A 20619-nucleotide genomic window follows, 5' to 3' on the forward strand; every position below is an offset into this window, starting at 1 on the left:
CTCGACGGCCGGCCATCTCGTCCGTAGTGGCGTAGAGAAGCTGGAGGCAGATGGCGTCGCAAACATGGAGCTATCGCCGTCGCGAACACAAACGTCATCGATCTGCTCACGCTCGACCCGCACAAGCACACTGCGGCGGCGGCCTATTCTGGCAGTGAGGCATGACGCTTCGACGAGAAGCAAGGCATGCCATGAAGGTGTTCGACGGTGTGCTCCAAAGTGATGCCGTTGCACTTCAATGTAGGCCTGATGACTAGCGACAGGTTGGAAAACAAATAGCGAGCTGGTTTTAGAAAAGCTGCTGCAGAACTTTCGTACTTCGACAAGCTAAGTTGTTTTGGATAGCCGGTTTATCTATCCAAATTTACCTATGCTCTTAGAGTTGCTCTAAGGGCCCATTTGGTTTCATGTGCAATTAATTTTATAATTAACTCATGTTTAGTCCTTCTAAATTCTAATTAGCATCAAACGTTAAATGTGACATATGCCTTGTTTAGATTGGGGTTAGGAATCAGTATTTGGCACTGTAGCACTTTCGTTTGTATTTGACAATTATTGTTCAATCATGGCCTAACTAGGCTCAAAAGATTCGTCTCGTAATTTACAATCAAACTGTGTAATTAGTTTTTTTTATCTACATTTAATACTCCATGCATGTGTCCAAAGATTTGATGTGATGGAGAAAGAGTGAAAAAACTTGCAAACTAAACAAGGCCATAGACTAAATTTTAGTCACCGGATTTAAACACGTTCCTAGAACACCAGAAGAAACGAAGAAGATATAAAAAAAGAAAAAGAAACAGTGCTGAAAGTGCATCTCGCATAGGCAGTTGTTTCTGAACAGAGCAGAGCCAAACAGAATCCCTGACTTGTGAGTCTTGTCTTTGGGCTGGTGACGGACTGACGGCACAGAGGTAATGGAGGCCGCACCTACCACCATCACCGTCCAGGTCAAGTTCGCCGGGCGGACCATCCCCGTGGAGGTCCCGGCCGCGGCCTCCGGCGCGGAGCTGAAGCGCCTCCTCCAGCCGCTCACCAATGTCCTCCCGCGCGGCCAGAGGCTCATCTGCAAAGGCACCGATCCCCAAACCCTTGTTACCTCCTGAGTCCGCGGATTCGTTCCCATAGTAGCCAATCCTCACTCCCTCGTGGTCGCAGGCAAATTGCTCCAGGATGCCGCAAGCCTGAGCTCGATGCAAATTGTGGACGGATCCAAGGTCATGCTCATCGCGTCGCAGGGGCTTCATCAGGGGGTACGGCATCAGTGACCTCGATCTGTCCTAATTCCCCATATCTGTGCTGCTTTGCTGTGATCTTTCTGTTAGTTAGTTCAGATATTTAGCATTGAGTTTGTTGGAGTAGGATGTCCATGAGCGTGTGCATAAGTTCGATTTTTTACGGGTGAGCTGTGCTGGCACCTGGAAGTGCAGGGAGGAAAATTTCAGTTGCTCCTTGTTACTGGGCAAGTGTTCCATAGACAATAGGGTAACTTGCTTAATTTCACCATTGAATGTGGAGTGTTTACAGAATCTGCTTTCGTTGTCTACTCTTAAACAGGATGGACCTATCACAAAGAATAGCAGTAGCTCAGCAACAACTATAAAAAGGCCTTCAAATGTTAAGGAAAGTCAAACACAAAAACCAGAGGCAGTTGTCACCAAAAGCCGATCTGAGCGCTGGAAGTTAACAGGTGTTGTTGCGCTGAATGATTGTGACTTGAAGGTATCTTATTCCGATTTGTTTGAATCACTTTTATGAAGGTCCTGTTGATGCATGCCGGCATAGGATAATTGTGATTTGAATTTGTGAAATCTACAAATCTACCCATGGCCAATGGAAGTGCTCTCAGCATATTGGTCATGAAGAAATACCATTACATGCTTTATTACCGCCTTTATTACAATTTGCAAACAGACCCTAGAAGAAAATGTCTAACACTAATTTTGCAAGGATCCTTTTGTAGATTTCTGGTCATGATTGACACAATGATCTGTAGCCATAAACTATATACTGAATTAGTTATGGCATCTCGGTTTGGTGCCTACAGTTTTATCACCAAACATTCGATGATATTGATTTGTTATCACTTGGTTATTGATTCGATGATATTGATTTGTTATCACTTGGTTATTTTCCTATACCAAGTCCCTTTGAACAAAGTTAGACTTAATCTTTGTGGGTGCCTTCTCTATAGGTAGTGCCTGAAGAAGTCTGGGATTGTGGCCCCTCGATACGAATACTAGACATCAGCAACAACAGTATCAAGGAAATTCCACACAAAATCTCTGCTCTTAAATCTCTAAATGTAATTATTCTTTCCCACCGAGTGAATTGGGTTATTTTCTCCTTCCATAAGGAACTATAATTGTGTGTACATGACTTAATTTTATATTGCAGAAATTGCTCCTAACTGCTAATGATATAACTGATGATAGCATCTACTGGGAAGGTCTATCATGTCTTCAAAAGTTATTGAATTTATCTTTAAGCGAAAACCGGTATGTCCTATTCTGAAACTCTTGTCCCGTTACTGTTATTCATAGTAGTACTATGAATATTCTGTGATGTTGCCAGTGGATATAAAACAATGTTTATAGCTGTGTTCTCCAAAACTGTTTTTTGTTCTTTATATTCTCAAACTTTTGCTCTGCGAGCTAGCAGCTAGGTATTGGTCTATAATCAACCAATAGCTGACAGAAAGCTGAAACATGCCATATGTGGAAGTATAAGAGAGAATGCATACTAAATCTTGGCTTCTAACTTTTTCTTTAGTGTGTGGTGGAATCCTTCAGGCAGGAGATGCATCTGAGTGGTTAATCGGGTGCAGTGCAGATTATTGTGCTAAACATCTACATTAGTTCTCTGAAGATGCCTATACGTATTCATGATTTTTTCAGTTAAATGGGATAGTTGAATTATCCTATTGAGCAACTAAACCTCATGACCGCATTGTTTTTCACCTATATTTCTGTCAACATGTTGAATAGAAAATTTCGCAGTTGACTCCTGCCACCAAGATGTATGTAAACTTGTAAAGTATCACATTGGTACAAAAATGGGATATTTCATAGTTCTAATTAGAATACAGTATCTCTTATCTTCTTAGTGTTATTGGGCATGATGACTGATATGCATGTTTTTGTTATACATGAAAATAAGATAATGTCTTCCCCAGACCCCACTCATGTGGGAGCCTCCGGCACTGGGTCTGCCCTTTTTTATGAAAATAAGATAATGTGATCATCCACTTTCTTCTTTATCTTGCAGACTGGTTAGCTTGCCATCAACTTTGGGCTTGCTGACTTCTCTACGTGAACTACGTGTTGCAAATAACAGGCTTGATAACTTGCCAATAGAAATAGGACAGCTGAAGCACCTCCAGATTCTCATAGCAAGTAACAATAGGTTTGTGCCAGAACTCATCATTTTTGGCTTGCAGTACCTTATTTGTTTTGTCATACTTTTACATATTTATAATCATAACTGAATTCCGATTTTGTAATTTTGTTTATTCTACATACTTGTAAAGGAATGCTTCAGATGAAGAGTGATGCGATGTTACTGATGTGTTCCCATTTGAGATTGACTGTTTGTCAATCATGTTGAGGGTTGAAAAGAACCATGTCTGGATGGTTTGATAGACCAATGTCTTACGAGTTGACATTGAGACTGCTGACTGCTATAATTATGTACTGCTGATTCTATTTTTAATACAACTTTATTATATTTATGTAACCCAAAGAGTACATTTGCAGCCCAGAAAAAGTCAAAGACCTTAGTCAGTTTCTGTTTTCAAGTGCACTTCATAGTTAGTAATGTGCAAACACTATTAGGTTGTTACTAGTTCTATTCTATCATAGAAAAAAAGGTGTTATTGGGAGAAGAAATGCTTTTTCTGTTACTTCTTATGAAAACTATACTAGTACTGTTTTGTTAAGGAATTAAAACTTAGATGTTATGGTGAATGTCACATTTGACTCGTTTACACTTGTTGGCAGGATAACTTTATTGCCTTCATCAATAGGAGATTGTGAATCTCTCACTGAGGTGTGTTTTCTCTTACATATGACCTGCTTCTGCCTCATATATTCTTGTAGAGCACTCTGTATTGAACCTGATTTTTGAAATTTTCAGGTTGACCTGTCATCAAATCTCTTAACTGAACTGCCAGAGGCCTTTGGGAACCTTTGTAATCTTAAGGTGTGTGCTTTTAGATGCATGAAAGGTGCATTTGTGATCAAAACATAAAATTGCTAAGATGATATATTGATATATCATCACTTACAGCAAATGAAATGCTGAATTAGCATATTATGTTATCTTAATAATTTGTTAAAATTCCGAATGTCTCATTGTGAGATAGCAATGGTTTTCACAGTATGGATGGTACCACAAAATATTCATTGTCCAATTGCAACAATTTTGACATAGAAGGTGTATGAATGAATACAGAGTTATTAGTCCAGTCCATAGCTGCAGAACTACAAGATGTAAGAGATTCAATAGTGTGCAACAAAACTTAGCATGCAGTTTTGTGGTCTTATGAAAAAAAAGGAGCTATTTTCTTTGTTTCTCAGTATATCATGCATGGAACTTTGGGTTTACGTCCTGCCGACCTGGGACTGCCACAAAGAGTCAGTTCTTCTTGAATACTATTATTTCATTAACACCTATTAGTGGACCAGTTTAGTTTAACTTGACAAAACTATCATGCTGCTTCTGGCTCTTCTATAATATTTGTTGAGGGTAATATTTATTTGTGTCTTTTTTTTTTTGCTACAAATTTGTTCTCATTTTTTTATTTACAGTTGTACATTAGCGACCAGTGTGTAACATTCTTTATATGAAACAAATTTATTCAACAGTTTTTGCATACAAGGAACATACTACCAGTGTGTAACATTCTTTATATGAAACAAATTTATTCAACAGGTTTTGCATATACGGAACAATGGCCTTACTTCCTTGCCAGCAATGTTATTCAAAAAATGCTCGCAGCTTATTACACTCGATCTCCATGGCACAGAAATCACAAATGATGTTCTTCGACAGGTACCATTTCCTCAAGAGTCTGCATGCCTGCCCGTGCATGTTCATATTTTCCCTTCACACTTTGTTAGTATTGATACTACTTTGTTACCTTCATTGCCGTATTGCGATCTGCTCTGTATGGTTACACCCTATATTTATGTGTCTAATATCACCATTTGTTCGCGGTGGCCTAGTAGATATGCACTTTTTATATATTTATTATTCCTTTTTTAGACAAGTACAGCACTTGCGTATAGCTGATTAATTTGGCTGCATAAGTTTGGCCTTGGGCTCTGATAGAGGCATTTTCCAGTGGCATTCTCAATTTGACCTGTTCCAATTCCCAAACAGGTGGAGGGGTGGGAGGAGTTCGACGAGCGGCGGAGGCAGAAACATCAGAAGCAGCTCGACTTCCGTGTCGGCTCATCTGGTGTGTTCGACGAAGGCGCGGATGATGATAACAGGCGAAGGTGATTGCCTGCCTGTTGTCAGCATAATCGTTTGCTATGACGTTTTTCCCAAACAGCTGTAGAAGTGTACAGCTGAGAACTGAAGACTATTTTTTTTTATGGAGAGCGAGACGAACAACTTTTTACTCAGTCACATATAGATAGACGTGTTGAGAAATACATGGCACCGCTGAATATTTATACCATGGTACTATGGAACCAGACTATACAAAATACCATGAATGACGCATACTGATACTGACACATGCCAGCGTACCAACATCGTTGGAAAAGCCGTGGCAGATAATGAGATAAACACCGTCAATTTTCAGCAAGCGGGCGCACTCACGCGACGCCCCCATTGACCCTGATAACCTGACCGTTCACCCAGGACGAGGCCTCGCTCGCCAGGAACGCCACCACGGGCGCGATGTCTGTCGTCTCGGCTATACGCCCAACGGTTTTTTTCACCCTCTCTAGGAACGCCTCATCCTTCCCGGCAAGGAAAAGCTCCGTGCGCACAGGGCCCGGCGCCACCACATTGGCCGTGATCCCCTTCGCCGCCACCTCCTTGGCCAGGATCCTCGTCATGGCCTCCACGGCGGCGTTGGACGCCGCGTACGCCGCGTAACCTGGCGGCAGCACGGCAACCGTGGACGATGAGAACGTCACGATGCGCCCACCGCTGTTGGGAGGGATGCGCCGGGCGGCCTCCCGGCACACCAGGAACTTGCCGCGCGTGTTCACCGCGAACGTGGCGTCGAAGTCCTCGACGGCGGTGTCGGCCAGAGCGGGGTACTTGGCGTCCATGATGCCCGCGCAGGCCACCACTATGTGGGGCGGGGACCCGAAGGCCTCCTCGGCGCGGTCGAAGAGCGCACGCACGGCGGCCGGGTCGGAGACGTCCGCGCGGACGGCCACGGCGCGGAGACCGCGCGAGGCGAGCTCTGCGACGAGCTCCTCGGCCTTGGCCGGGTTGGAGGCGTAGTTGACCACGACGCGTGCGCCGAGCGCGGCGAGGTGGGAGGACACCTCGCGGCCGATGCCCCGAGACCCGCCGGTGACGAGCGCGACGCGGCCGTCGAGCGGCGTCGTGGTGGACGCTGCTGCCATGGCGAGCACGCTGTGGTTTGCTTGTGTGCGGTTTGCCCGTGTCGTGTGTGTGTGTGTCTCTCTACTGTACGCGAGTTCTGCGGAGTGGCGCGGGGCCCTACTTTATACAGGTTGTCGCAGGTGCTCGGACGTCACGGCTCTCGTCAGGGGCGGCTTGGCAATTGACCAGTTTCGGTAGGTCGAGCCAACTTGACAAAGACGATGACATGAGCAGTGACGGGCTGGTGGCACAGTTAACTCCGAATCTCCGATCCGTCCCGTGATGTCCACCTACACTCTGAATAATTTTTTTCTACACCTAGAAAATCTATAGTTATAAATCTCCCATTTAATTAATTATTAGCAAGCATGACGGTGCATTGTACGTACAATTTATTGCGTAGCGCTTGTGTCAATGTTAATGAGCTAGTTATTTTTGTTGAATTTAATTAGACTTAGTCTAACTTTAAATCACATAGATTCCATGGCTCATACTAAATGCTAGTGAAATAAAAAAAAATTAATCTTGCATGAAATTGACACCAGCTATGTTCGATTCTCTTATAATCCGTACTTTTCAGCTTATTTTTTTTCAGCCGGAACAATATTTTTCTCTCACAACAAATCAGCCGGAACAATGTTTCGGCTTGTTTTTTCAGCGAAACGAACAGGGCCAATATCGACTCGACTTAAATAGATGACTATTGTCATGTGGTGAGTTTTTAAGAGAGGTGGAAAGCAAGACACACACCCGCATGGGTGCAACGACAACCGAAATGGATTATTCTAGGTTAGATCAGCATATCATTGCCAATGGGTACACAAGTTCGGCAGGGACCAGGTGGCAGCGAATGCAAGCGACGCTAGAGATAATCAGGTATGGAAGAAACTTTGGGAGTTGAAGATTCCAGCAAAAATTAAAATTTTTGGATGGAGAATTCTCCATGGGTCATTCCTTGCGAGGCGATACTAACAAACAGACATATTACAAAATGTCGGGAGTTGCCCAGTTTGCTTCGCAGGGTGTGAGGATATCAAGCATATGATGTTTCTATGTGGACAGAGCTGTTCTACTGATACTGATTTGTTGTGATACCAAAAGAAGTGGGGATGCATCTAGGACTATGGAGCAAGATTGAAAACATTCTGAGGGTTGACAGTCAGACTCTACATTGCTAGAAGAAGTAATTCGATGTGGGGGATCTATTAAGAATCTAAATGGTGTGGGATTTGCAGAACTAATTATCACAGGTAGCTGGTATCTGTTGTGGGAAAGAAGACAGATAGCTCATGGAGAGAACGTTCAGAGGGCACATCAATCAGCTTAGGGCGCGTTTACTTTCGAAAATTTTTGGCTTTTGGCTACTGTAGCACTTTCGTTTGTATTTGGCAAAAATTGTTCAATTATGGACTATTTAGGCTTAAAAGATTCGTCTCGTCAATTACAGGCAAACTGTGCAATTAGTTATTCTTTTTACCTACATTTAATGCTCTATACATGTGCCGCAAGATTTGATGTGACGGGGAATCTTGAAAATTTTTGGTTTTTGGGTGAGATCTAAACAGGGCCTTAGGCTATTGCAGCGATTTCAACCAATTATATGCTGTCAATGCAGAAAGGTGTAAACACTTGGAAAGGTTGAGCCAAGCCATCAAAAGGAAAACTTATGGTTAATGTGGATGCGTCCTTCATCCGGTGACTAGCGGAGGTGGCACAGGTTTGATCGTCAGAGATTGTGGAGGAGATATTGTGGCAGCGTTGAACAATTTCTTCTCCCATGTAGCAGATGCACATATGTAGCAGAATAGTTACATCTTTTAGCTCAGCATACTGGTGCCAACAGAGTAATCGTTCTCCGTTCAATCAGATTGTTTATTGGTGGTTGAAACCATGGAGAACGGAGGATTTTCGGCGACTTCGGTGGCTGCGATTTATGATGAAAGCTATTCGTTGTGGAGGGACTTCAGTGATATCTTCATTGAACACTGTCAAAAGGGATGCAGATCGAGTAGCGCATGAGTTAGATAGACGAGCTTTTAGTTTGAAACTAATTGTATATTTGGATTGATGGACCCCCCCAAGCTTTATTTTAGAAGATCTTGTAAAAGATGAAACCCCTGGGCCGCAATCCGCAGCAGTCAACGGGCCGGCTGGCCGATCAACAAACTGCCGGCGGCCGCGTGCCCTGCCCACTGCCCAGGAAAAAACAACAGAGGAGTGACCTCCACGACCCCTCGCTCGCGTCCTGTCGCCTTGTCGCCTGTCGGCGTCCGCCCCCATCCAGCCAGATCCCTCCCCCGCCTCACTCCCATTCCCCCACTACACTCCCAATCCGAACCCAGATCCGCGCGAATGCTGGGGCGGGCGGCGGCACTGTCCGCGCCGCGGTGGCGCGGCGGGGTGCCAGACCTGCGCACCGCGCTGCGGTCGGGGGGCAACCTCCTCTTCGCGCTCTTCGTGGCGGCCGTGCTCGCATTCACGCTCCTCGCGGCGGTGCACAGCCCCGACGATCCGCTCCTCCACCCGTCCTCGCACCAGCTCACCGATTTCCTCACCTCCTCCACATCCACCTCCACCTTCCTCACCGACGACTCCGTGCTGCGCACCGGGGAGGACTTCAACTCCTCGTCCACCGGCGCCGCCGGCGAGGCCGCCGCTGGGGGTGTCGAAGTCGTTGCGGAGGCCGTCCCGTTCATCAAGCTCTCCGAAGTTGGCGCCGAGGCCGAGAAGACGGAGCCCGAGACGGAGCGGGCCGTCACCGTCGACACTGATGCCGCCACGGGCGAGGGTGCGGCGGTGGCGGAGGAAGCCGCCGTTGCGGAGGCGGTTTCCTGCGACACGGAGGCGCCCGTGGACTGCACGGGGGACAGGGAACTCTTCAACCTGCTCATGCGCGCGGCCATCGAGCGGTTCCCCGACCTCCACTTCTACCGCTTCGGCCGTCCCGTGGCGGTGCCGGGGAGTCCCATGGAGTGTGATCTCGCATGGCGCTTCCGCCCCGCTGCCGACGCCATCGGCACCGGCCGGACCACATACTACAAGGACTACCGCCGGTTCACGCTCACCCGCGACGTCAACACCTGCACCCTCGTGGTCGACACCGTGGGTGAGTACCACTCGGGTGTGGGTGCCAAGCGCAACGGACGGCGCAAGGGGAAGAAAGGGAAGAAGGGGAAGCAGGATGTACCTGTGACCGACTTCGTGCCGGCTAAGACACAGATTAGGCTGGACGAGAACACTGCCAGCAATGAGGCTGCTGGGGCTGCAGCGGAGCCGGTGTTTGTTGTTGGTGAGGCTGTCAATGACAGCTTGCCAGTGGTTGCTTCTGAGTCCGATTTCAGCCGTGGAAAGTACCTCATTTACATCGGTGGTGGCAAAAGGTGCAAGAGCATGAACCATTTTATTTGGGGGTTCTTGTGTGCGCTTGGTGAGGCACAGTTCTTGAACCGGACTCTTGTCATGGACTTGAATGTCTGCCTCAATGCACGGTATACTTCGAGTGGCAAGGATGAAGATAGAGATTTCAGGCTCTACTTTGATTTTGAGCATTTGAAGGAATCAGCGTCGGTGATCGACCAGAGCCAGTTCTGGCAAGATTGGGGAAAGTGGCACAAGAAAGATAGGCTCAAGAACTTCTATACTGAAGACATCAGGATGACCCCAATGAAACTTCGTGACGTCAAGGACACACTGATCATGAGGAAGTTTGGGAGTGTCGAGCCTGATAACTATTGGTCACGTGTGTGCGAGGGTGAGACTGAGGGAGTAATCAAGCGCCCATGGCATTTCCTGTGGAAATCTCGTCGCTTGATGGAGATTGTATCTGCCATTGCCTCACGGATGAACTGGGACTTCGACTCGGTCCATGTTGTCAGAGGGGAGAAAGCGCAGAACACACAACTTTGGCCAAACCTTGATAGAGATACCTCGCCAGACAGTCTCCTTATGTCACTTAATGATAAGGTTGGTGCTGGCCGGTATTTGTACATTGCTACCAATGAGCCTGACAAATCGTTCTTTGACCCACTTAAGGAAAAGTATAAAACACACTTCCTCGATGATTTCAAGTACCTGTGGGATGAGAATAGTGAGTGGTTCACTGAAACTAAGGTGCTGAGCAATGGTAAGCCAGTAGAATTTGATGGTTACATGAGGGTTGCAGTTGACACTGAGGTATTCTTGAGGGGGAAGAGGCATGTGGAGACGTTCAACGAGCTTACGCGTGATTGCAAGGATGGTGTGAATACATGCCCAGCTTCTTCCTGAACATTTGGTGTGCTAAGGTGAGCTGATATTATGAAATATTATGCTTCAGAGGATATTTTGGACTGTTGTTGGCGTCTCTTATGCCACCCCTAGCCTTGTTGTAGCTAAGTAGCCGGTATCACTTTTTGTTATACCACGGTTTTGTGTTTCCAGATTACATTAGTACATTCAGTTCATGCGTTGGGCTTGTGCTGAAACAATTAGCTGAACATGCATTATTGCAGCTGTCTTCTGTATCTCTGCTATATAGCTCATTGGTTTTTGCCACCACGACCCGTGTTACTCTCCATTCTCCATTCTATGAATTGTGTGTTTTCTTCACATTTGTTAAAAAGGGCGTACCCAGTGCAGAGAGCTCCCGCTCTGTGCGGGGTCTGGGGAAGGGTGTTAGTGGCAAGCCTTACCCTCGCCTGTGCAATGCGAGGAGACCGCGACTTGAACCCGGGACCTTCCAGTCACAGGTGGTAAGACTCTACCGCTTGCACCAGGCCCGCCCTTCAAATTTGTTGTCTTTGACAAACATAAATTCAGTTCAGTCAATCAAATGAACACCAATATTCTGTACAACTGGTTTGGAAACACTATAATCATGTGAGGATCGGTACCAGCATTTTTAGATAATGGGATTCATACCAGTTAAGTTCATGCGATGGCTTTACCCTTTCCTTTTAGGTGAGTGAAAAAATGTTAATTTTTTTAACATTTCTTGTCTTTGCTGAAAACCAATAAATCTGTGAGCTGGAAACCTAGAAACTTATGATGTCCAGTCGTTTGCATTCATGGATACTTAAGGCTTGAGCTGCAGTGCCACTTCCCTTAAGAACAGAGTTATGGATCGGTCATCTCCATTTCTACACTTCAACTATGATGCATCTTTCAAATCAATCTGTCTTGCCACGCATTTGGTGCATCTTCCTCTGAAATTGCAGCAACATGTCAGTAGTGTTTGCCATTATAGCTAAACTTACCCTGTCCATGTCAAAACCCTGCATTTTTCCTTTCTGAAATGAGCAGTTACTGCCCCTCGATTTCTCTGTCAGTGCATTTTGGGCCAGTGCCAGTTTGGTTCTTGACCTTAACAAGGCAAAGCCAAATCTTGGCCTTACCCAGCCGTTTTGGTTCTGATTTGGTTCGTAGAGTTTACCTGCATTGCTCACCTTTCCTGCCTCAATACTTTATGCTGTTAGGCTTCAGCATCTTCACTTCAAGTCCAAGCCATCACGAAGAACCATCCTTTGTTTAGCTCGCCGGGTACTTAGCGGTTGGTTTCTTGATAAGCCCGTCTTCTCGTTGACCTTGTTTTGGTCAGTTAGCCTGGTTTCTCAGCTCGCATCAGCAATGGAATGTGCCGGACTGAGATGGCAATTGTGCTCAGCGTGGAGCTTCTTCACAGCAGCAGCAGGCATTCTCTTTGTCCTGGGAAGTGCATTTTCTGGTCCTGTACGCTACAAAGCCGAATTGCAGATATCCGTGTGAAGCGCTGTGTCATAAGCCCACTGCCCACACACAGCATGAGATGTGCCTATTAGTGTGATTTGCAAATGGTTGGTTCTGATATACCCAGAGCCCGTTTCCCACACAACTTTACTGTGATTTTGTCCTAGACCCGCAAAACCACATCAATTAAACACACCGGGCCTTGATTTCGCCCTAGGAGAAAAAATATGCAGCAGCCTCATGCTCCAAAGTCGTTGCCGTAGTTGCGTGTTCGTTCGTGGGCGTGTGTAGGAGACTGGAGGACGTATGGGCCATATAATCTGTAAATGCATTGATTTTTTTTTAAGATAATCTGTAAATTCAATGATAAATTAGAAATCGCGCCATCGGCTTTCCTCGTTTCCGTGTGTTCAACACCTGACCATTCCAGCAACTGGAATCAGCAGCAATGTTGGGACAATCTGAGCTGTGGACGCGCCTGAACACGAGAAATATTGCTTGTGCTTCGAAACGGCAGTGTTTTCAGACTGTATCGTTGAATTAGAGGACTGAGAGTGCTGATCGTAGGCATTATAGCCTTCTAGCCTGGCCGCAGCTACGACTCACTAGCTCCGGACTTCGCTTGCGGGGGGCGGGCACGGCCTCGTTGAAGCCTCGTTTGGATGCGATTCGGATTCAACTCCAATCCATAGAGTGGATTAGATGAAATTTAGTGCAAGTTTCACTCCAACCCATACCAAACACGTGGATTGATGCGAATCTCACTACAGAGCCAGTGAAGACGGGACGAGATGGCCCGGAGAGCTGATGAGTACGCCCAGACCAAGAGGCCAAGACATGTTCCAGTGTTGGTAAAGCTCAATGCCCGGGCGGTCCCTGCCTGGACTGTTGGCGCGCGTGCCCGAGCCGCGGGCTCCATCGCTGCCGCTGGCGTGCGATGGCCGCTGGACGGACCAAAATGACGAGGCGGCACCACAGCACAAGTGACAAAAGCGCGGCGTGGCACTGGCATGTGCTCTCCCTGGAGTCCCTGTGCATATGGATGGCAGTGATAGAACAGTGCGCGCGCGCCCCCCACAGACCAAACACAGCTGATTCGCGCGCGCGTTTGCGGCCGGAGCGCCCTGCGCACCACTCCGGCCGCCGGCCGAACAACCCCGCGACGCCGTGGCTCTACCTAGCTAGCTGCTACCACCAACCGCCGAGTCCACGACTCACCTTGGCTTGGGCCTCGCGCCAGCGACGATGCACGACCAATTTCTCGCGCGGACATGTGGGCGTGCAAACGACGGTCGACGACGCCAGAGCGTAACGTGGCACGTACGTACGTACGTACAGCGCGGCGTACCGCGTGGCCGTCGCCAGACCTACCGGTTCGCACATGCTCACTTGCGGGCTTGCCCGTGAGAGGAGCGTGGCCACGGCGCGGCCGTCACGGCACTGTGAGTGCTAGGCAACGCACACACACACGTACGGTTTCCCACGCACCATTTTCTGGCAGTCCGCCTCCTTTCCAGGCCGTATCCGACGAGAGTGCGATGCGGGCGTTAATGGCGTCAATTATTTCTTTGCTTTTGCCCCCACCACCACCGGCTTTCTTCGATCACCGGCCACATCGGCGGATCGATTTGTCATCTGGAAGTCCAAGTATTTTCAGAACAAACGACTATTGGTATGTAGCCAAAGTCTGAAAATCTTACTATTATTAATTAGAGTCCCCAACGGAGACACCACGTTAACTCTCACCAGACGTGCTAGAAAAAAAAAGATAAATCCTATCTCACACTAATAAGAAACATCTGGCCTTTAATTTGGTGGCTAATCAGCATATCCGATAATAGCCAATGGATTTATTGCAATTTATATAAAAAAATTTACCTAACTCTACCATTATGAAAAATACTTAAAGTACCCTCTAATTTTGCATATAAATTACTCACTTCTGTCATTATGAAAGATAATTTAAAAAGAACCCCCCTAAGTTTATATATAAATTACCCCACCTTTTCATTATGAAAAATAATTCAAAAATAACCCACTATATTTGTATCTTACCCATTTCGTCATTATTATGAAACATAATTCATAATAACCCCCTCACATTGCACCTAAATTACCCACCTCTCTCAAATCTATATGTAAATACTAATATGTGGTATTACAAAAAAATAAACCAATATTCATAAAGTATGAGACATATATATTTCTAAATTACAAACTTCTAGAACTATGAAATTAAATAATCACATGATATGTTTGACAATGTATATACGAGGAGAAATATATATTTCTAAATTACAAACTTCTAATCCCGTGAAATTAAATAACCATAATGCTATGTTTGACCATGAATACCAAGTAAACATGTATACATTAGGATAAATATTTATTTTAATAGCTTATAAGTATGGAAAATGTTTAACTAACAAACCACTAGTAATTCCCTTTCAATTATATAATACTCCCTAATAATGAATTTCATAAGTTGTTTTTAAATAACTATAATTTTAACTGAAGCATTATGTCATATCAATATTAGTAATTTAATTTTTAGCACTCTATGATATATAAAATAATACTACACACATAATTCTTTGATATAACAAATTGAACAAGTTTGGTGCTAGAGTGCAATCTATTTCAACTTAAATTAATTAGCATGCAGAAAAACAATATTTCTAAGACCTAAACTCTTTTTAATAAAAATAATTTTTGAATAAAAAGTAAAAAAACACTAGAGTTTCTACCTAACAAGTGGAAAAAATTGTACAACTTGATTAAAAGTAAAAAGCTGAACTATAATATATTCTATTTTCTAAATAATTACCCCACCTTTGCTATTACATAAAACAACATAAAATAACTCATGGCTCTATATTTAAACTACCCACATATGCCATTAAGAAACATGATCTAAAATAGACCTAAATTTCATCTAATTACCCATGTACTCATATTACTATAAATAATTTATGTAACCCAATTTTCATCTCATTACTAAGAAAATTAAATATCCTCTCAATCTACATCTAAAAGATAATCAATATCTTCTATTATAAATTGTTTAAAATAACCATAGAACATGTAGATGTTTGTACATTACCCACTTCTATCAATATTAATATATTAAGATTTGAGTAATGTAAGCATACACATTGTGTCAACATGTATGAGCGATAAATATATATGCTATATTTCATCCAAATATTTTCTTAACAACTCATATACTAATGATGCTAACAATTTTTTTAAAACCATATTAGTAATCATGACATGATTTATAGAGGTTGTTACTTTATCAATATTTATATATTTTAACTAAATGTTTGACACTTCTATATTGATAATATAACCAAAATTGCACATATAATTCCTTGATAGGAAAATCCAATCATCTTAAGAATTGTGGGAGACTACTATGGCTATAATTTTTCGGCCCTTTAGCATTACTCTAGAGTGATTTGATCATTATAAGTCTTAATAAGGTTGAAAATGCTGTTGAGGTTAGCACTACTAATTAACCCCATTCAAGATCTCATTTCAAGCTCTATCACTTATCTTAGATGGCATGCTATAAGTTTTAAATGATTGAATATGCTACTGTAGTCTTTAGAAATGTACTATACGACCTAAAATTTTTATTTTAAAACAGTCCAAAATAAGAGTTAGTAAAAGATACAATAAGCACAAGAGTTTTAACTTGAATTTAAATAATCAAAATTCAGATTCATGACTTAATATATGTGATGCAACAAGGGTCATCATAGTTAATGGCAAGGTTTTCAAACTAATTGGATATTAAAATACACGGGGTGTCATGCAAAGTAAAAATATGAATCTCTACACCTAAAAGACTCTAGAGTAATCGTCTCCCCGGTGCCATCCTATTGATACCCAATTGCGACTCATTAGGAAGTCCTGCGTGCGTTCGATAGGAATGGATACGAAGTCCTGCGTTCAATAGGAACGGATACGAGTCTCGTTCCGACACGAAACTCTCCACGTGTGCAAATAAGAAGACGACGTCCCTCCCGACACTAGTAGAGAATAAACCTTTCATCCGAGGTCAAAATGGGCTCTAGTCCCGGCATTTTTTACGCTCGGGACTAGAGAGACCTTTAGTTCCGGTTGATGTCTCCAACCGGGACTAAATGTCCCTGCCCAATGGCTACTGCGCTCGGCACAGTGGCAAGGGACCTTTAGTCCCAGTTGGAGACACCAACCGGAACTAAAGGTGGACCTTTACTCCCGGTTGGAGCCACCAACCGGGACTAAAAGTCCCCAACCTTTAGTCCCGGTTGGTGTTACCAACCGGGACTAAAGGAGACCCTTTAGTCCCGGTTGGTAACACCAACCCGGACTAAAGGACCCTTTACTCCCGGTTGGTAACACCAACCGGGACTAAAGGTCCCCCGATGGGTTAGTTCAAAAGGGAAGCATCCCATCCTTTGTCAGATGTGTTGTGTAGGTGGGGTGGTAAGCTACGCGCGAGGCAATGCATGAGGTCTTGGGTTCGAATCTCACGGGACGCAGCGGTGGGAGGTATTATTTTTTTTAAAGCTGGGAGGATCCGGTTGGTGTTACCCACCGGGACTAAAGGTCCCCCTTTATTCCTGATCTGGGACTAAAGGACCCCCTTTAGTCCCGGATGCTTGCTCCCAGGTAGGGAACTGGGACTAGAGGGGGTTCCCCACCAGGAGTAAAGCTTTGTTCTGTACCAGTGCGATCTCCAGACTCCGATCTCCTGACGTCTCTCCACGTGTGCAAATAAATAAAGAAAAACATACAATTTAATATAAGTAATTTTTTTCTTAATAAAATATATTAGTTGTACATCTTTTAAAATTTTATCCCATGCGAGAGCACGTGTTGACGGACTAGTAAATAAATAATAGTTTCTGATGAAACAAAAAGGTGCGTTTCCGTTGGTCATGTGCTTTTCTGCTGAACAACTGGAAAGAACTAATTTGCCTGAGGTCAACTTGAGGCAGGCAGTTGTAGTGGCAATATAATGTGCCATCTGCCATGTCCGGTCGCTCGTCGCCTTCCACCCGTTCATCCATCATTCAATCAACTGTTCAAACGGTCCACTTTGTGGATGTACGTGGTCACACCTAGAGTAGGTCACTAGCTCGCAGCATACTCCGGCACCCATCCATGCATCCGGACAGTTGTGCAGGCGTGGAGAGCGACGCTCGAACAAGCCGCCGCGACAGTTCGTTCGGAGCACCGTCCGAGTCAAGAAGTCTTGCGTATGGCATGCTCCTTTGCGATCTTGCGTGTGCCGGCATGAACTTGCGATTAGACATGAGACAGGCAGCGAGGGAGACTCCACAGGGTCATGCACGCGCGTCGGCGTCGGGACTAGTAGAAGAATTAATGGGTGTGTGTTTGGAGCATGGATGATGGCATGGCGACGGCCTTCCAGTAGACAAAGAAAGCTTGCATGGATACGGCGCTCCCTGCCCCCCGTCGAGATCTTCCTTCGACTTCGAGTAATGAGGCGCAATAGCCTTTGACGTCCCGCAAATTTCCCCCGGAAGCTCAATTTTACTATCCCTCACCACCACTTGCAGACAGGTCACTTGATCCCACAAATTTTCTCGGAAGCTCAATTGGACTATCCCTCTTTATCAAAAAAAAAAAAAAAGGACTATCCCTCACCGTAACTTTCAAACAGGTCACTTGATCCTACATGACGCGGCAATACCAGGTAGGGATGAAAGGGGGTACCTATCGACCGATACCTATATGAATGTATCGTTCTAAATCGCATGCTGTCCTACCTGTGCATCCAGCCTCCATGTGAACTTTGAAAACCGTTCTCCTCCGCATACATCCTGTATGTTGGTTTGGAAGGCATTCATTTTTGGAACAATTTGGAAGGGAATTAGATCGAAAAATAATATAAAGAAACGATTTAACTTCCATAATATAGTAAATAACAATACTAATTTTCTTAATTTGGACACTTCAGAATCAAAGGCATGCAGTCTCCAGGTATAAATAGCTGTAGGAACCCAAAGACGACGAACTATAACATCATCCTTCGAGATCGAAATATTTTCTGCTAGCTCGTAAAGTAATTCTTATACAGAGGATCATATGGACCGTACAGGTGCAGTAGTTGTGTTCATCGTGCTCGCCTTTCTTGTTGCCTCGGCAGGTAATTTGACGATGACGATGACACGCCTTATTCTCTCAGTAGCTGTAGCTCTATAATGCCATCGTTTGTCTGTTTTGCTTAGAACTAATATATAGCTAACAAATACATGCTTTGTTTCTTGTCCATGTGGTATCTACGTGTTGCCGCAGCCTCGTCCATCTTTCATGGGGTTCGCAGAACCAGATGAACGGGTGCTCTTCGGATCAGAACGGTGCCTGCAACTCGTGGTGTGAGAGTGAGACCTCCTGAGCGCGGCGACGAGTCCAAGTTCCGCAATGGGCACCACAAGTGCCACTGTTACCGCTGATCTCTAGGTTCGTTGTTGAGTTATATTATACATAGATTCAGCAAAGATCTATGGCATAATAAGTACTTCCTCTGTTTCAAATTATAAATCGCTTTGACTTTTTTTGTATTGATGTTGCTATGTATTTAGATATAGCATATGTCTACAAAATAGATATACCAAAAAAGTCAAAGCGACTTATAATTTGAAATGGAAGGAGTACTAGCTAGCACTATCTATTTGAGATAGCCGCGGTGAATTTTTCTTTGGCATTAATTTGTTTGGTCATGCACTTATCATCAGGCAGATTACAACACAGTTAACATAGAGTGAGTTGGAATTACCAGTTTGTTTCTTTCGTCAAATCTGCTGCAGATGGACGTCATCGTCGCATAATTGCTGTGGAATTGAACAAATAAAGATATACTCATGACATTTGAACAATTCTTGAACCTATACCCCTCTACATGACACTAGTGATTTTGCGCGTGTAGGACCTTGTAAATCATTTATTCATTCATGTCTTCACCCACATCTAAGCGCATTATGAGCGCTTGTTCATACGTGGAGGCTCCATGGAGGGCATAGGCATTGACGCATTATGAGCACTTGTTTCGTATGAAAATATTGGGTGCAAACCACTCTCTTGATGTAATCATGAAAACTCTTCCAAAAACCCTGCTTAGAGGTTTTCAAAAATTATGAAACGATGCACGTTCATAGTTCATCCATAGATATACGTTTGTAGCAAAAGTTGGGAAGCAAAATCAATCTATAAAAACTCATGGAAATACCAAATTTCATGAGTATTTGCACTAAAGACAAATTCCCAGGAATTTTGTCTTCTAGTGCACTTGCACCTGAAATTTGTCATTTTTGTATGGATTTTTACACAATATGTTTGCCTCCCAACTTTTGCTACAATGTACATATATACATGAACTGTGGATTTGCATTGTTTCATAATCTTTGGAAAACTCGAAGTACGGTTTTTGAAGGGTTTTCACGATTGCACCAAGAGCATGGTTTGCACCCAATATTTTTCCTGTTTCACACGTGGAGGCTAGATGGAGGACATTGGCATTGACCGGGGGCACAACGCTAGTTTTTTCTCTCCAAACACCACAATAAAAGGAAATATTTTTGGAGAAAAGTAAGGTACGAATCCATAAAATTTTGGTGTAGAGCATGATATTGTTTTTTATTTCTATTTTTAATTTTTATTAAAACATGAAAAATGTTATTTTCAAGATGTGGCTTTCCACGGTGCCTGGTGTCATGTAGGATGGCGGCGGCTCTTTTGGCTGGCGTGGCGGCGGCAGGTCACGCATGCCTGTGACCTTGTCGGTGCCGCAGCGATCACCTGCTGGTGGCGGTTGGCTGTGGTCGTCCACGATGTGGCTGGTTTGAGTTTGGGTGTCGGGGTTGTCGGGCGAAGGCCCTGCTAGGCCCTTGGCTTTGGCTGACAATGGTGATGCCTTTGGTGGCACGTCCTTCGTTGGAGGCATTGTCATGAGGCCCAGCCTACCCTATAGGAATAAGGTTGAAAAACATTGATCCTCTTTGAAGGCATTGGCGTGGAAACCTACTCCCTCTTCTAGTTTACATCTCTTATCCCTTTGGCGTGCAGAGTGATGTTTGACGGATGCTGCTTCTAAGGATCGTTGGTTTTGTGTCTCTTGTAGTGGTAGTTTTTGCTGTTGCCTCCTTCGTGAGGTTTTGCTTTGTCTTTTTATTATTTTTTGTAAAACTTCTTCTCTATTAATACATACCCGACATGCTCTTGCCGGTTCTTCGAAAAAATGTTAGCAGAACAGTTTTTTTACTCTTTTTTATTATTAGATATTTTGATTAAAAAAAAACTGTAACGGCTATTTTTGGATTTTGTATT

At 44.3% G+C, this 20619-nt stretch overlaps 3 protein-coding genes across 3 annotated transcripts; 2 read left to right on the top strand and 1 right to left on the bottom strand.

The window, feature by feature from the left end:
- The first annotated feature begins 834 nt into the window (after window positions 1-834).
- Window positions 835-5740, top strand: LOC136536698 (plant intracellular Ras-group-related LRR protein 8-like). The gene is made up of 10 exons (XM_066528907.1): window positions 835-1074; window positions 1159-1253; window positions 1558-1722; window positions 2195-2305; window positions 2398-2498; window positions 3268-3405; window positions 3999-4047; window positions 4135-4200; window positions 4933-5052; window positions 5383-5740. The coding sequence occupies exons 1-10, from the start codon at window positions 918-920 to the stop codon at window positions 5503-5505; spliced, it is 1125 nt and encodes a 374-aa protein (XP_066385004.1). The 5' UTR covers window positions 835-917; the 3' UTR covers window positions 5506-5740.
- On the bottom strand, window positions 5639-6650 carry LOC136536708 (NADPH-dependent aldehyde reductase-like protein, chloroplastic). The gene has a single exon (XM_066528913.1). The coding sequence runs from the start codon at window positions 6591-6593 to the stop codon at window positions 5826-5828; it is 768 nt and encodes a 255-aa protein (XP_066385010.1). The 5' UTR covers window positions 6594-6650; the 3' UTR covers window positions 5639-5825.
- Window positions 6651-8783: 2133 nt separating this feature from the next.
- On the top strand, window positions 8784-11112 carry LOC136488013 (uncharacterized). The gene has a single exon (XM_066485074.1). It carries the CDS (start codon window positions 8926-8928, stop codon window positions 10837-10839), a length of 1914 nt encoding a protein of 637 aa, XP_066341171.1. The 5' UTR covers window positions 8784-8925; the 3' UTR covers window positions 10840-11112.
- Window positions 11113-20619: the final 9507 nt, after the last annotated feature.

The sequence above is a fragment of the Miscanthus floridulus genome, chromosome 1 (assembly GCF_019320115.1).
Source record: "Miscanthus floridulus cultivar M001 chromosome 1, ASM1932011v1, whole genome shotgun sequence".
Lineage (NCBI taxonomy): Eukaryota > Viridiplantae > Streptophyta > Magnoliopsida > Poales > Poaceae > Miscanthus > Miscanthus floridulus.